Here is a 13656-nt window from a genome sequence, read left to right as displayed (position 1 = left end):
AGCTCTCCGGTGCCAATGTAGAGTACTCGCCAGTTGGCTTACAATCTTCGTAACATCGGATCATATCCTCGTAGTGTAGTCGATATTTATTGGATTGGAAACGCAATAGAGGTGTAACAGCAGTGTCGGCTCCGCTACTCTACCACGCGACTGAGTAAGTATCAATTCCCTCCAGCCATCGCCAACACCACCTACCTCTCTTTCCTTCCCTTCCACTTCGATCGGCTTCAAATCTTTCAAACAGTCAGAGCAATTGGCTTCCCTTCACGGTTCCCGGTGATGGATATCAAGTTTATTATTTATATTTACATTTACATTTCTTTTTCTTTTTCTATGAGACGCCAACGCTATTGTTATATGCCTTTTCCCTCGATCAAGAAGATCAGAGAGATAGAGACACGGACGCCGACGACTATCGTTGCAGCGTACGCATCATATGTACATATAAGCGTTCACCCCCGCTTCTCCATCTTCTTCCTCGTCCCCTCAACCAGCCTGACAGCCTCGTCCGCGACGTCCTCACCAACCCTCCATGCCCTCAACACAACGCCCTTCTCGTCAAAAATCTCCTTCGCCCTCGCCCACCTCCTCATCCACATTTCCTCTTTCTTGCTCAGCACCTGCTCATTCCCATTCGCGTCATCCGAGCTCCCACCACCACCGCCACTGCTACCATCATTACTGTACCCGCTCCAGCCGCCGCTGAGGCGGTTAGTGGCGTAGTGGGCTGCGGCTGCAGGATAGCTGGTTAAGTTTCTGCGGGGAGGGACTGGAGGGGGCGGGCGGGAGTTAGACTGTGGTTTTGCTGGGTCGGAGGTGGGTGGTTGTTGGGCGTAGGGGGAGGTGCTGTAGAGGGAGGGGAGGGCGTTGTAGGCGGAGGTGACTTTGTTGCGAACGGCGGAGCGGTAGGATTGGCGTTCGAGAGAAGAGGCTCTGCTGCCTGGAGGGGAGACATTTTGGGTCTGGGAAAGAGGTGAGGGCTCGTTTGGTTGACTGGGATTTTCTTGGGGGGTGGAATATTGGCGGGGTTTTGGGTTTGGTGGTGGTGGTGCTGGTTTTCGGGGTACGGATTGTGGAGGTGGAGTGGAGGACGATGGCTGTTCTGCGCCTGACGTTGAGCGTAGTGCTTTTGGCTTTGAGGGACGGGACGGTGGAAGCGATTTATTGGAGGTTGTTGACAGCTTCCTCTCTGCTTCTGATACTGCGGGGTCGGTCATTGAGTGATGAATTCCTGGGGTCGGTTCGTCGTCAAAATCAATCAGTGTACCCATAATAGGTCCGCCGCTGTTTTCTGATGAGTGGGTGTTTGTTGAATGACTTGCCTGTCTCGGTGGCAGCGCAGGCGGCTTCTCGCCCAACTGTTTTTTGATTGGAATGCCGCTATCGTCTTTGCTTCTACCTCGCAAAGGTGATTGAGATCCACGTGATCTCATTGACTTCATCGAGGAATCGAAAAAGGCCGGAGGCTTGCTAGTGGTGACATCCCGAATGAAGACGCCCAGTACCCTGCCTGGGTTTGCTAGCACAATATCTGTATATAGCTCAAGATCTGCCTCTCCGCTGTCTCCTGCAAGAATGAAGCGCCTTTCCGGGAAGTCTGACAGGATCCTCTCTAGGGTGCCTTTCTTGCGCTCGGCAACAGGCTCAAAGATGCCTTGAAGCATACCAGTATATTGCTTCAAATGGAAGGAGCCTTTCGGCAATCCAGCCTGAGCGAAGTAGCTCACCAAGACAGGATAGAGCTGCCACGGGGAGTTCGATACGTAGTGGAATTTCACATCAAGGTCGGCCAGTGTGGAATACCATTCCTTTACTCCATCGATCGTAAGATCTTTGAGATCTCGGATGAAAGCGTTTCGAAAGATCTCCCTAGCTCCATTGCCAATTCCAGAGTGTTTGATGGTATCATCGATATCGCTTATCATGCTAATACCAGTAGGCTCTGAGATGTGAACTTCTTCAGTGGCTGACAGCTTGTCCGAGGCGAGGACTCGCACGTTGGTAGGAACAAAGTCCAAAGCAGCGCGCAGCGAAAAGTGTCCAGCCTCATTAGTCGTAATCGTATGAGACTTTGAATTCGAGTCGTTGTAGAAGAAGACGGTAAGGGTTGTGCTGACCAAGGGGGTACTCAGAAAGGGCTTTAGTCTGACCATCATGTGTGCGTTGGCAGCGTTAAGCTCGGCAGAGGTCATCTCTGACGGGTGACTCCAGGATGTTCGATTGGAAAAGGTCTTGGTTCCAGAATCGTACTGTTCGCCACGTAGAGAGCTGTTGGAGATAGGACGAGCCATTTCACTGGCTCGGGTATTTCGCTGTTCTGGTGAAGCTGGCCGGCTATGATCGGGCGAGCTAGATTTACTGGACTCTTTGGTATCGTCCTCATCACGACCTGGTGCTTCACTATATCCACCACGCCACGCGATATCTGCCTCCCCTTGGCCTTTCCGCGTTATCGATTCAGCTTCCTTCTCCGCCATTTCCTCCTCTTGCCTAGCTTTCCGAGCCTCCACCCTAGCATGATGGGAAGAGTTTGGACTCGACGCTCTGCTGCTTGAAGGAGCAGGTATTCCACTGAGCTGCCGTGCAATACCCACCAAAAGCCTGTTCTTTCTAGTCATCTGCCCTCGGTGAGGAGCGTAGACCCATCCTCTGACATCCACATCTACCACAGCATTTTGGTCTTCGTATTTCTCCCACTGCCTCTGCCAATACTCTGCGTCTCCGGTTCCCTTGTTGCTGCGGATATCCTGAGTAGCCCCAGGAACATCACGCTGTTGACCTTTGCGTACAGAGTGCCGTACCGTGTAGCTTGGGAAGAGCAGCATCTCCTCGTCTCCATTCCGAGAAACCGTAGCATCTGGAAAGGCTCCAGGTATAGAGTTGCGGTCCTCGTCTGCACTCCCATCTCTTTGCGATCCCAATCCGTAGGATTGCTGATAGGATTGTCGAAGCTCGTTGGCAGCCTTGAGGTATCCTGCCAGCTTCCGCCGTCTGGTGCCCCTCTCGGGTGCCGATGTATATCCGCTTTCCATCGTAGAGTGACCTGAGCTGGTTATTGCGGGGATCGGTGAGGACCGCGCATCTTTCGTCCCAAATATACCAGAAATCCTTCTCCGGCCTGCAAGCCTCCAGAGGATACCCTTGCCTGCTGCCTTTCTCTGCCGACGACTCGCCTGACGTTTAAGGATGAACCGGTATATGCGTGACTGAGCCCGTAATTTGTAGGAAGGAAGAGTCTCGTATCTGAAAGCTTCAAGCCGCGCTCGTGCTCGCTGCCTGGTGTTGGGAAAGAGAAATCTAAAGAGCGAGAATTTGTTGTTTGAGCGAGTCAAAGCCCGTGGCCGAGACAACGGAGGAGCCAGCTTAGTGTTGGGCTTGCGGCGACTTGAAAGTAGTTCAATGGCTAGCTAGGTGGACATATTGGAGTGAGATGAAGCTTTGATCTCATATACCTAATTGAAGAGCCATATCAGCTTTGTCTTTCTGCCGACCACGCAATATGCCTAGAGGACATGGCTGCTACATTCACCGCCTGTAGACTAGTAATGAAAAGAATGTCTCAGCTCGAACAACGTGCCGTCATAAGATAAATAATAGCATGAGACCAGTCATTTGGTAGTGGCGGAGAACATCCATTTTGAGTCCCGCCGAGGCAACCAAGACCGAGACCTACGGACCTCCCAAATACTCTATGAATGTGAACCATTGGCAGCTTCGAGGTCCATTGCACGAACTGAAGGTACAATATGCTAAGCAGCCACGCTTCAATGAGACACAGCAAAGTTACCGGCAAACAGCGTCTTTGAATAGCCTCAACATGGGCAGCCTTTGTCCCTCTTCGGGACACCTGCTTTCTGTCTCGGACAACTCCTCTTCATCTCCATGCTCGCTGAAGTACATCTGAACCACATGAAGGCAAGACCGCGAAAATCTTGCCACCTTCTTCCTCTCGAGCCTATTCGTTCACGTCTCTCTGGGCACACGAAAGGCTCGCAAATGTCTACCTCAGACAGCACGTTAGATTTCATCATTATTAGGCAGAATGTTCCTCTGATAATATTTGTATTCTCTTTGCCTCGAAGCCTTGCACCTTCATCGTCTTGAGGACCCCTCGTACGTCAATGCCGCCTTGGTAGCAGACTGCTCCGGAACCCTCGATCGAACGATCAACGGCCACCTTTGCCTCGCCCTCTTCAACGATATAGATGAGGCTACCTTCCTCCGCTTCATTCGCTAGACCTACACTAAAGACTATCCTGCTCCCCATACACCTGGGCTGAAACAGGAGAGGGAAAGGACACGCTGGCAGGGTTCAAGATCGAGGAAGCATAGAAGGAGGCTTCGACACCAGATGACCCACTTGCTAGCTTGAGCCGTGATGTCAAGAAGAACAAGAACAAAGAGCCGCTGGAAGTTGAATGTAAGCATCAAATATTCATTCATCAGCCAACTCGATTGTTAGAGGACATGTACGCGAAATCTACGCACTCCATCTGCTTTCTCGTTCTCTCAATGCTCCACGCCGATGGTTTACTCAACACTCCACACATCCTCCGCCACCATCATCCCCTATTTCTCCGATCACCCCAGCACATAGGAGACTCGCATGTCTCCCCTGGCGAACATATGCAGGAACGCTACCAGCTGCTCCTTTGATAGGTCTGCAGCAAGATCATAATAAGGACCATGATCTTCTGGTATGATGACAAGAGAAGGCGGCGTCGTGTTGACAGTCGCTTACCCTGCCGTAGCAGCGAGCTCCGTCGTCTTTGGTAGCCGTATTGGGCTTAACGCTTCCTGGTTGTGATAGCTGTCGCAGCGATGGCTGTGGCGCGATATTTGCCGAGCAGCGAGGAGTACTCAAAAGCGTAGGAGGTTGCAACAGTCCAGAAGACCTTTTCAGGGTTGACCGGACTACTGACGAGGCTCCTTTAAATTTGCTTTGGTCTGATCTTTGTTTCATCGTCATTGAAGAGGAGCTCGCAGGGTTGCCGACTTTGAATATCTCAGTGTCGGATTGGATTTTGAACATTCTTGTTTTATTCGCTCAGCGCTCTGGCAGAGCTGTCCGGATATTGACGTACTGGCTGGCTTCTCGTTGTTTCGTCGTTGACGAGATTGGGGAAGCGTTGGGCGCTTCAATGTCTCACTCGACTTTGAGTTCCTTGTCCACTTTCGGTGTGTTCTGTTTTTCTTTAGCTGAGGTGTTCAGTCCGATTTCTTGGTTCTTGCAGAGAGAAAGGTTCGTGACTCGGAGGTGGACTGGAGGATATAAAAAATCTCGGGTCCAGAGGTAATACATTTATCTGTCAACCAACACCAGTGCACTCATTCTCCTGTACGAGAACTAACGACTAGGTATCCGAAATACGATTCACGCCCCATCGGAGAACCCGGTCTTCGTGCCAAAGATTTCATTGCTAGTCTACTGCTCTATACAGGAGTTGTCTGTATCTGAACCGAAGCTCGCATGTGCAACACGTGGTTATGGGTGAAAGGTTCAGATGGAAAGGCTCGAGGAGACCGCTTTTACCCCAGCCATATTAGATTTTTGCCTGAGGACTCTCTCGGGCGTTTCGAAGGTCCGATACCAGACCGACACATTAAACCCATCTCATTCAATTCTACCCATATCCTATCCCATAAATTCGTCTACTCTCTATGCCCTACTGCCTCCCTACCCATAAATCTACCAACAACTACCTCACAGACCGCACCACAAGCTTAACCACAGAGGCCTGTTCATTAACACAGGCGAACGGCTATTTGGTTCGTACCGTGGTAGCATAGCAGCAGTTGCCACCAAACATCATAGGACTCGGTGCTTGGGTGTTGAATGATTCATTTTCTATCAAATACTACTGCGGAAATATCTGCTTGCCAAGAATACCTTCCTAATTCAATGCTACTCCCATGACAACCCGATCCCAGTCTCTCGCCTGCTCTGACGACCAGGCAGCCGAGACTTTCTCGGATCTAGGAGTCCGGCTGGCTTCCCCATCTTTCGTCCCGGATGAAGAGCTCTCTGCCTTGACGGCCTTGGAATCTTCAGTACCCTGCTTGGGTCGTGGTTCTGCTCCGTTCTGTCGGTCCGAGATACTCTTGCTGGAACAAAGGTCCTGGCTGGATCCTTTTTTTTCTTCTTCTTCTTCCTTCGGCACTGATGAAGAGCTCTCTGCTTTCGCGTTCTCGGTCGTTGCTGTATCACGCTCGTTTTCCTGCTGTGATCTCACGTATGGTACCGCCATCTTAGGCTTAAGCACGCCGCCTGCTCTCGTCATTTCGAGAGATAATTGACGGCCAGGTCGTGGTGATGATGAGGACAATGATGATGAGGTGTAAGTAACAGCAACGCAAAACATAAGCACAGGAACCGAAGTACCGAAGGGTTCATATCAGTAAAGACCCAAAATATCTAGTCTCCTTCAAGAGAAGTAGCCTCTTGCTCTCTAGCCTGAAATCTTCGCGAATTCGGGATGTTCGAACGCAGGACCAGTCTCGTCTCCGTACGTCTCGAGCTGCGAGGTCAGTAATGCGGCATTTATCGTGACGAAGATCGTAGCTGGAGGTATACAGGCAAAGCCACCATCCCTGAGTCGGATAGCGATTCATCACAGACTCCCCTCCCGAGGTGCCTGCTCACTTGCCCTCGGGCGGGCAGCTAGAGAGTTGGACCGAGTCAAAGCAATCGCAGACAACCCTTACCTGAAGATAATGGCCCGATCTTCTCATGGCAACTCGAATACCAAATTTACAACGATTTCTCCTCAGACCTCACCAATTACCACTCTCCACTTCCCAATCCACCGTCAACCTCACCATCCACCACCCACTCCCCTCAACCCCAACCCCCCTCATCACCACAAACCTTCCCTCCCTCCCTCCCTCCCCAAAGACGTCTAACCCCTTCACCGCCAACCAAGCGCCTCCTCAACCAGCTCAGCTCTCCCCCTCTTCGGCGCCGCGAGCCTGAGCCAGAACCAGACGTCCGCATACAACCGTGAACGGGTCCGCTGCTGCGTTAAAGCGGGCGAGTTGGGTATCGAGGGCGTCGCTTTCGGTTTTCACGCAGAGGCGGGAAGTTGAGGAAGGCTTGGGGGGTTGATCGGGTTGATCGGGGTGGCGAAGGATGAGGGTAGCGGATTCCGGTATCGTTAGAGGTATTGCGGGAGCAGGAGGAAGGTCTTCGTGAGGAGAGTGATGGCGAGTAGAGAAGGATATACACCAGGAAAACAAACACTGAAGCAGCCCCGCGTCGGGGGGGGGGTTGAAAATCGATCCCGCCAATACGGTATCGGCCTCGGACGGAATGCTTTGTTGGCAGGTACAAAGAAGAAATCTGTACAAGTATCATCAACGCAACTCCCCCTCGCGGAAGCGGAATGGCCAGAAAAGCCCGCATGAAGATATGTAGATGCGTTGGATGAGTAGAGCGCCCTATCAGATCACGAAATACCCACCAATCCACGAATTAGCTTCTATGCGTACTGGCGCGTTGGTAACAGGCGCATCTTGCTGGGACCATACCGCCTGGACCATGACGCGCGTTCCTCCTTTAAGCTACATAGCAGGAACGGATGCGCGCTGGTGTTTTAGAGAGTCTGGTTGCTGGATTCAGATATGGGGATGTAGGGCGAGGTGGAGTAGATGAGCAGATGAATGGAAGATTGGGAGATGAGATCGCGCAAGTAGGAGAGGCGGACGGGAAGGTGGATATTTGGTGTGTAGGTAGCAGGTACGAATGGCAGGAATGTGATACGGATAAAGGGGAAATGACTCGCCTTCTGGGCTTCGAGGGCCTTTTTGACATGTTGTAAGTGTCTAGTGCTCGAGACGCTGAGGAAGGGGTAGAAGGTTGACAGGAGACTCTGCAGCTTCTTATCAATCAAGGTGGTCGTCATTACAATGACTATCAGTACCCAGTAACAAACATTAGATCTTATCGACGAGCGTATTCATTATACTTAGCCCGTTTGTGTTCTACAATTCGTCACTGCTGTCACGCCTCAACGACTCATTAGCATTATCGCGCCATAAAATCCCTTTCCCGTCACTGATTCGCGTCGAACGGCTTATAAAACTGCAACGCGGCCGCCTGCCCTGAAACAGCGACGTCCACACTACTCCCAAACGCCTGCTTCGCACTAACGCTATGCTTAGTCACGGCACTATAGAGCGCGAACCCCCCCGTCGTCTGCCCGATCAACGCCAGCGTAGCCGTCGTCGAAGTGTCGATATAGGGACTCACGCTTCCCGTCTGCGCCATCGGTATCGCAAACGTCGCCGTTAGCGACGTCGGAGGGGAGCTTGTGAGGTAAGCGACGGTCGTGTTGAGGGAGTACGTCGAGACGGTGTTGATGGAGGGACTTGCGGCGAAGGTTGGAAGCGTGGGAGAGACGGATGAGAGAGCTGTGACGGCGAACATGGTGTCTTGGAACGTGAAATTTTGGCCGGAGGCGGCGAGGCCGGAGAGACCGACGCTGGCTGGGAAAGAGAGGGTGAAGGGGTAGGAGTGGGTTGGGCCCCAGATGCCGGTTCCGGTGTCGGAGGAGGAGACGGAGGCTGTGACGGATGTTGTGGTTGTTTTCCCGGCACGGTTGATGAGGGTAATACTTTGTATTGGTCAGCACGGAGGGCTGATAGAAATGGGACAATGTGAAGAATTACGGTAAGGTACTCGGGGCAGCGGCGGCTCCAGAGATTTGGATGTACTGTTCAAATCAACATCAGGAAATTATATATTTGGGCAGGAAAGGTGCGAACCCTAAAGTATCCGGTAAGGGTCATGGTGCCTTTCCAATTAACGCTGAGCGCGATACCGTATGGCCTCAGATTAGTAGTCGCCGTTGGATCCACCGCTGTCGTCAGACTGACTTCCTGCGGTACGGTCTCAATCATCCTCTGAAGAATGGCTGAACATTGGCCTGCAAAGTAACTAGCAGACGCTGAAAGTCTGGTCATGGTGTCGTTTGAATCCGAGTTATAAAGGCGGAAATCCGAATTCACTGTCTTATTGGCAGTCGTGACCAAAGGGCCGCCCTTATCGCCTGTGCCATGAACATAATCATTTACGGTATCAATGTCGAAGCCGGACACAGTTTCGTCGAATGCAATTCGACCATCTGTGTTAGTGGACGAGACTGCGCTGGCTGGCACGGCCTGAGGAAAGCTGCTGTGATGCACTCCGCCCATAGAATGCCCGCAGGCCGTGAGTGTAATGGTATCATCAGTATTAAAACCAGCATTCGAGAAATCATCCAATGTGTCCTGGAGATCAGTCTCGGGCTCAGGAACACCAGACGGTCCAGCAGCAGTGGCATCGATACGGCCACCTTTCATTTCGATGTGAGGGCCTCCACAAGCTCCAACCGCCATTACGGTCCCTAAGGCTATGAGGTCGGACACTGTTGAACGATCAATATCTATTGCAAGCTAAAAGTAGGAAGGTGCTCAGGGCTGGGGCAGGACTTACTCGATACTTTGTCGTTAATGAAATAGCTGAAAAATGTAAGGGCATCGTTGAAGGCTGGGCCAACATTCTCGGCACGTGTGGTCTCGAAGCCAATGGAAGCATCGATGCCGCCTGTTTCGCTGTAGATGTTTGCTGTCACGAAATCATCTGCAACGCCTTAGTTCCTTTCATTTGGACCAAAGCACACGCATCAAATCTTGTGGTATAAAAACAAATTTTCAATTTTTGAGTCCAGAGCGATAATTGCTGTGGGAAGGGAGCGAGTCAAGGGACTTGCAATCGAATTTGCAAAATTCAAATATTATATGAGAACATGGTTACTTACGAAAAGCAATACGGATCCACTCGGCTGCAGTGTTTCTGCCAAGGCTGTTGTTGGAAGCACCAGTAGAAGGGTCATAGTAATTCGAGCAAGGTGTAATGGCAGACAACATGCCAGCGGGGGCAGCATCGAAGTAAAGATGTTCGATTTCCTTGATGATGAGAGCCTCCGTGTTGGCAACATATTGGGCCGTGACACTCCTGAGGGCTACAAAAGAAATGCAGATCGAGAGGAGGGTCTGCATGGCCATGGCCTTGGCAATGGCATTCAGCCTCATGGTGCTCGAAAAACTTTAATGATTGTGACACCGCAGAGATGAAGAGAAAAGTATCTGTGGATGAAAAAAACTCTCAAGATGGGGGAATGAGGGAATATCAGTCCCAAGAGTATTCGAGACCGCTGCCGACTCCGCTTGCGAGACCTGATTTGGTATTGCTTAAAAACGTCCTGCATGATATCCGCTTTTATTGAAAGACCTCTTATTTCTAATCGGTAGTCGCGATCCGAACGGTGAACCAAACAAGATGCTATTCTCCGCTGATCTTGCCATAAACGAGATAAGCCGCGGGGTGATTCTGAAGCTGATTTGAGGGGAGTACGGCAAGCCGCATGTAAGCTTATATGGGATGCATATGCAAGTCAGCAGCCATGGTTCTGGGATCAAGTGGTGAACAAGAACGTGTTAGCATCTTAATGCATGTTGTTGCAAGCTGTACGAATGAAAAAGCCGCCTTGCCGAAGGACCGGATTTTAGCGTAAGCTGGAGGACCGAGGAAGGCCTGGTGGGCATGACCTGCAGGACAAGCCGCTATTTTTAGGCATGCCAATCGCGAGCGACTCCGAAAGATTTTACCTTAGCCAAGGAATCCCCTCTGATCCGAGCCAGCTTACGTACTCTATTCTAGGGCCGCTTTCAGCGTCTCCTTCCTCTTTTCGATCACGCCCGATTTCTGCATATTTATTGGCTCAATCGAAGCACCACTGTTGCTCGTCCGCTGTTCTTGGACCCAGGCAGCCATACCCGCCCACAACCATCATACCGATCAGGGCCTGGAACAGCATCATGCCATTTGGCAAGTAGACTTCGGCAGCAGCGGTCACATCCTGACTCGCATTTAGGACCGCGACTCGTTGTATCTCTTGCTTGAGACCTTCCAGAATCAGACTGTGCTGGGGCCAATTAACGTCATTGACTTGATTTTGTTCGCCATCAGACTTTGCTCCTAATCCTTTCGCGGATGAATTCCGGGAAACCTGACGAGCAGACTGGTAGGCTGCTTCGAGCAAGTTTCGCGTAGTCTTTCGTTCGACTCCAATTCTGACATGTAGCTTAGTTTGGACATATTTGATGTCTTCTTCGTCAGATAGCAGCTGGACCAGAAGTCCATGTGTAACCTGTTGCTCATTCTTTGCTTCGGCTACGAGTTGAGGCTTATTGAAGGCCGACTCCACGTGCGTGATCCAAAGGTTGCTCTCCTCCTGAATGATCGCATTGAGCGATTTGGTGGAGAGGAAAGGATCGTGTTCCGCGGGAAGGCTACGAGTAATGTGGTACCATGTTCCATCAACGCCACGCGAGTAAACCGAACCTTGCTCAATCGTATTCCAATCGTTAGGGGGTATGCCCGGTGGGCAATGCGCCATCGAAAAGCTGTAGCCGGTAAAGCGAACTAAGAGGCCACGATTGGTAGGTACGCCCCAGCTTGCGTTCTCTGTTACTAAATTCGTACGCTTGAGAGTCCGTGATATCGCGGGTATCCAGCAAAACGTCTCCAAGCGGCCTCGTATGCAGTAGAAGGAACGTGCAAGAGGATTCAAAAGATTCGACACGAGCACAGCGAATAGATGTAGTAGCGTAGAGAACATGACAGCCTGAGTCCCAAACATGGGACCACCAGTGGTAGGTGTATCTTCGTTCCTAGTTATTGTCCGAGGATATAAGGCGTGGTTTCGAGGGCCATTGTACAACAGTGTCGATGGGGCCCATCTAAAGCCAGGTTCACTCAACCTGGGGCCCACGCGGAGGAGAACGTTTTTGGGTATACCTCGGAATGCGGTAGGCATTAAAAACCACATGCGATGGGTTCGAGAATGGTCACAGCCAAAGTTCGCGCAATTCGCTAATGGACATGGGCCATTGAGTACATAGGCTACATCCAGGTCCAGAAGGTGTGCGATAAGTAGCGGCTCATCTGAAGGAACACTGACAGAGCGGTGTTGGAGACCAGTCTCAACGGCCCCAAGATCCCATCGATTGCCGTCAACTTCATTAGGGATCCTCGCGAATTTCAATATTTGGGTGATAATGTTACTGGCAAGTCCTTTTCTGCCAACGCTTGATCCGAGGATCTGATACATCTTATGTACGAGATAGTTTATGTTGATTGCTTCGTCTTTGAACAAGAACGATAGTCGAAAACTCTTTGCTGGAAGTGCGCCTTCTTGTAAAGTCCAAAGTCGACGAGTCCACCCTGAGTTGAGGATCCTTATACAAGCCTCGTCGGCTTCCATTGAGTTGAAATCATACATTCGCAATGATGCGTCGAGAACAAGGACGCGGGTTGCCTCTAGATAGGTCTTTTTCATCTGTGCTAAAGCTATGTTCTTCGCCTCTCCCGGTTCTACTGGGCAGCAAAGAGTGTCACACCAAAGCAAGATTTCCTCGACTGCCTGAGGGTACAACTTTGCATAGTATTTGTTGATGGTTTGATGCAAGAAACCTAATTGGCACCGAGGTAGTGCGTTCTCGTAGGGGTTTCCCAATCCATCTGCCCAGACATGGGATAAGGCAATGTAGCGAGTCGTTGACTGTGATGGCACTAATTCGATTGAAAGTTCGTTCAATGTATGGCTTTCCTGGATGCGCAATAGAGGCAAAGATCCGCTTTCCAAGATTTCAGTTAAGCGCTTAGTGTCAATCGAGATATACTCGCATTTACAGCCAGTGAGATGTTTCGTCTGATATGTAGCCAGATCGTTCTGGTAGGCTAAGCATCGATCATTGCTGCACCTTCGATGAAACCCGTCCGATGCTGGCTGGCCGAGGAACGTAAGAAAGTGCATAGTTTGTAGGTACCAATGATTCTCGACATTTACTCTCAACTGACTTGGGCACCACCCAGTTGATAGCATCGGAGCTTTCCAATAGGCGTATTCCAGATCTATAAGTCGACCAAACGCGCTCGGACATTTATTGGTCGTCACGTTGTAAGCTTCATTTGTAGCAAGCGTGAACAATTCTCCCAGCGAAGCAAGTGAAAATTTGATCCGCGGATCAAAGTCTGGACCGGCCCCATGGATCGTAGCAAAAGCCAGGCGCAGGCATTCTGCAATGTGCTCGTAGGTGTGACGAGGGTTGACGAAGCCGGCGTGGATGTCAGAAATCCACTTATCGAGTGCTTCAACAAGTCCTAAGGTCGAGACAGTGGGATTTCGGCCATCATCGGTTTCGATGGTAGATATGAGGTCCTCAGGCCGGTAGCGGTCGCCCAATATCTCGTGAATCAGTCCAAAAAACAGCCATATCTGGAGGAAGTCCTCTTGCTCTTGCTTCGGTGTTGGATATACCCGTTCATGCTGCCTGTACGGGGAGCCACCAGGAACGTTCCCATCTGACGGCAATGCATGAGTGACGCCTTCTCTAATGGGATATGTCAGAAATGATCCGCCATCGTAACCTTTTAGGCAGACGTAAGGTACAATTGTCCTCTCATTGCTAACGGCGTTTTTGGGGGTGGGAAGATGATCCATTGGCAGACAACGAACTTGTCAGGTCAAAGGACATTTGCACCTCGTGCGTGCTAGGAACTCTGGTCTGGAGGAATTGTCCACGATGTAGGGACGCCCTTCCATTTTGATTGAT

At 50.9% G+C, this 13656-nt stretch overlaps 4 protein-coding genes across 4 annotated transcripts; all 4 read right to left on the bottom strand.

The window, feature by feature from the left end:
• Positions 1-452: 452 nt before the first annotated feature.
• On the bottom strand, positions 453-5032 carry HO173_005837 (uncharacterized protein; the record flags this gene model as incomplete). The annotated part of the gene is made up of 2 exons (XM_037307750.1): positions 453-3173; positions 4742-5032. 2 exons carry the CDS (start codon positions 5030-5032, stop codon positions 453-455), a joined length of 3012 nt encoding a protein of 1003 aa, XP_037165559.1.
• Positions 5033-5894: 862 nt separating this feature from the next.
• On the bottom strand, positions 5895-6281 carry HO173_005836 (uncharacterized protein; the record flags this gene model as incomplete). Its single annotated transcript, XM_037307749.1, has 1 exon — positions 5895-6281. The coding sequence occupies one exon, from the start codon at positions 6279-6281 to the stop codon at positions 5895-5897; it is 387 nt and encodes a 128-aa protein (XP_037165558.1).
• A 1769-nt stretch (positions 6282-8050) lies between these two features.
• Positions 8051-10071, bottom strand: HO173_005835 (uncharacterized protein; the record flags this gene model as incomplete). Its single annotated transcript, XM_037307748.1, has 5 exons — positions 8051-8612; positions 8668-8711; positions 8764-9404; positions 9473-9619; positions 9798-10071. The coding sequence occupies 5 exons, from the start codon at positions 10069-10071 to the stop codon at positions 8051-8053; spliced, it is 1668 nt and encodes a 555-aa protein (XP_037165557.1).
• A 689-nt stretch (positions 10072-10760) lies between these two features.
• On the bottom strand, positions 10761-13544 carry HO173_005834 (uncharacterized protein; the record flags this gene model as incomplete). Its single annotated transcript, XM_037307747.1, has 1 exon — positions 10761-13544. One exon carries the CDS (start codon positions 13542-13544, stop codon positions 10761-10763), a length of 2784 nt encoding a protein of 927 aa, XP_037165556.1.
• Between the last annotated feature and the right edge of the window lie 112 nt (positions 13545-13656).

The sequence above is a fragment of the Letharia columbiana genome, assembly GCF_014066305.1.
Source record: "Letharia columbiana isolate WasteWater2 chromosome Unknown Sc0000016_s0, whole genome shotgun sequence".
Lineage (NCBI taxonomy): Eukaryota > Fungi > Ascomycota > Lecanoromycetes > Lecanorales > Parmeliaceae > Letharia > Letharia columbiana.
This window is presented reverse-complemented; position numbering and strand designations above follow the sequence as displayed.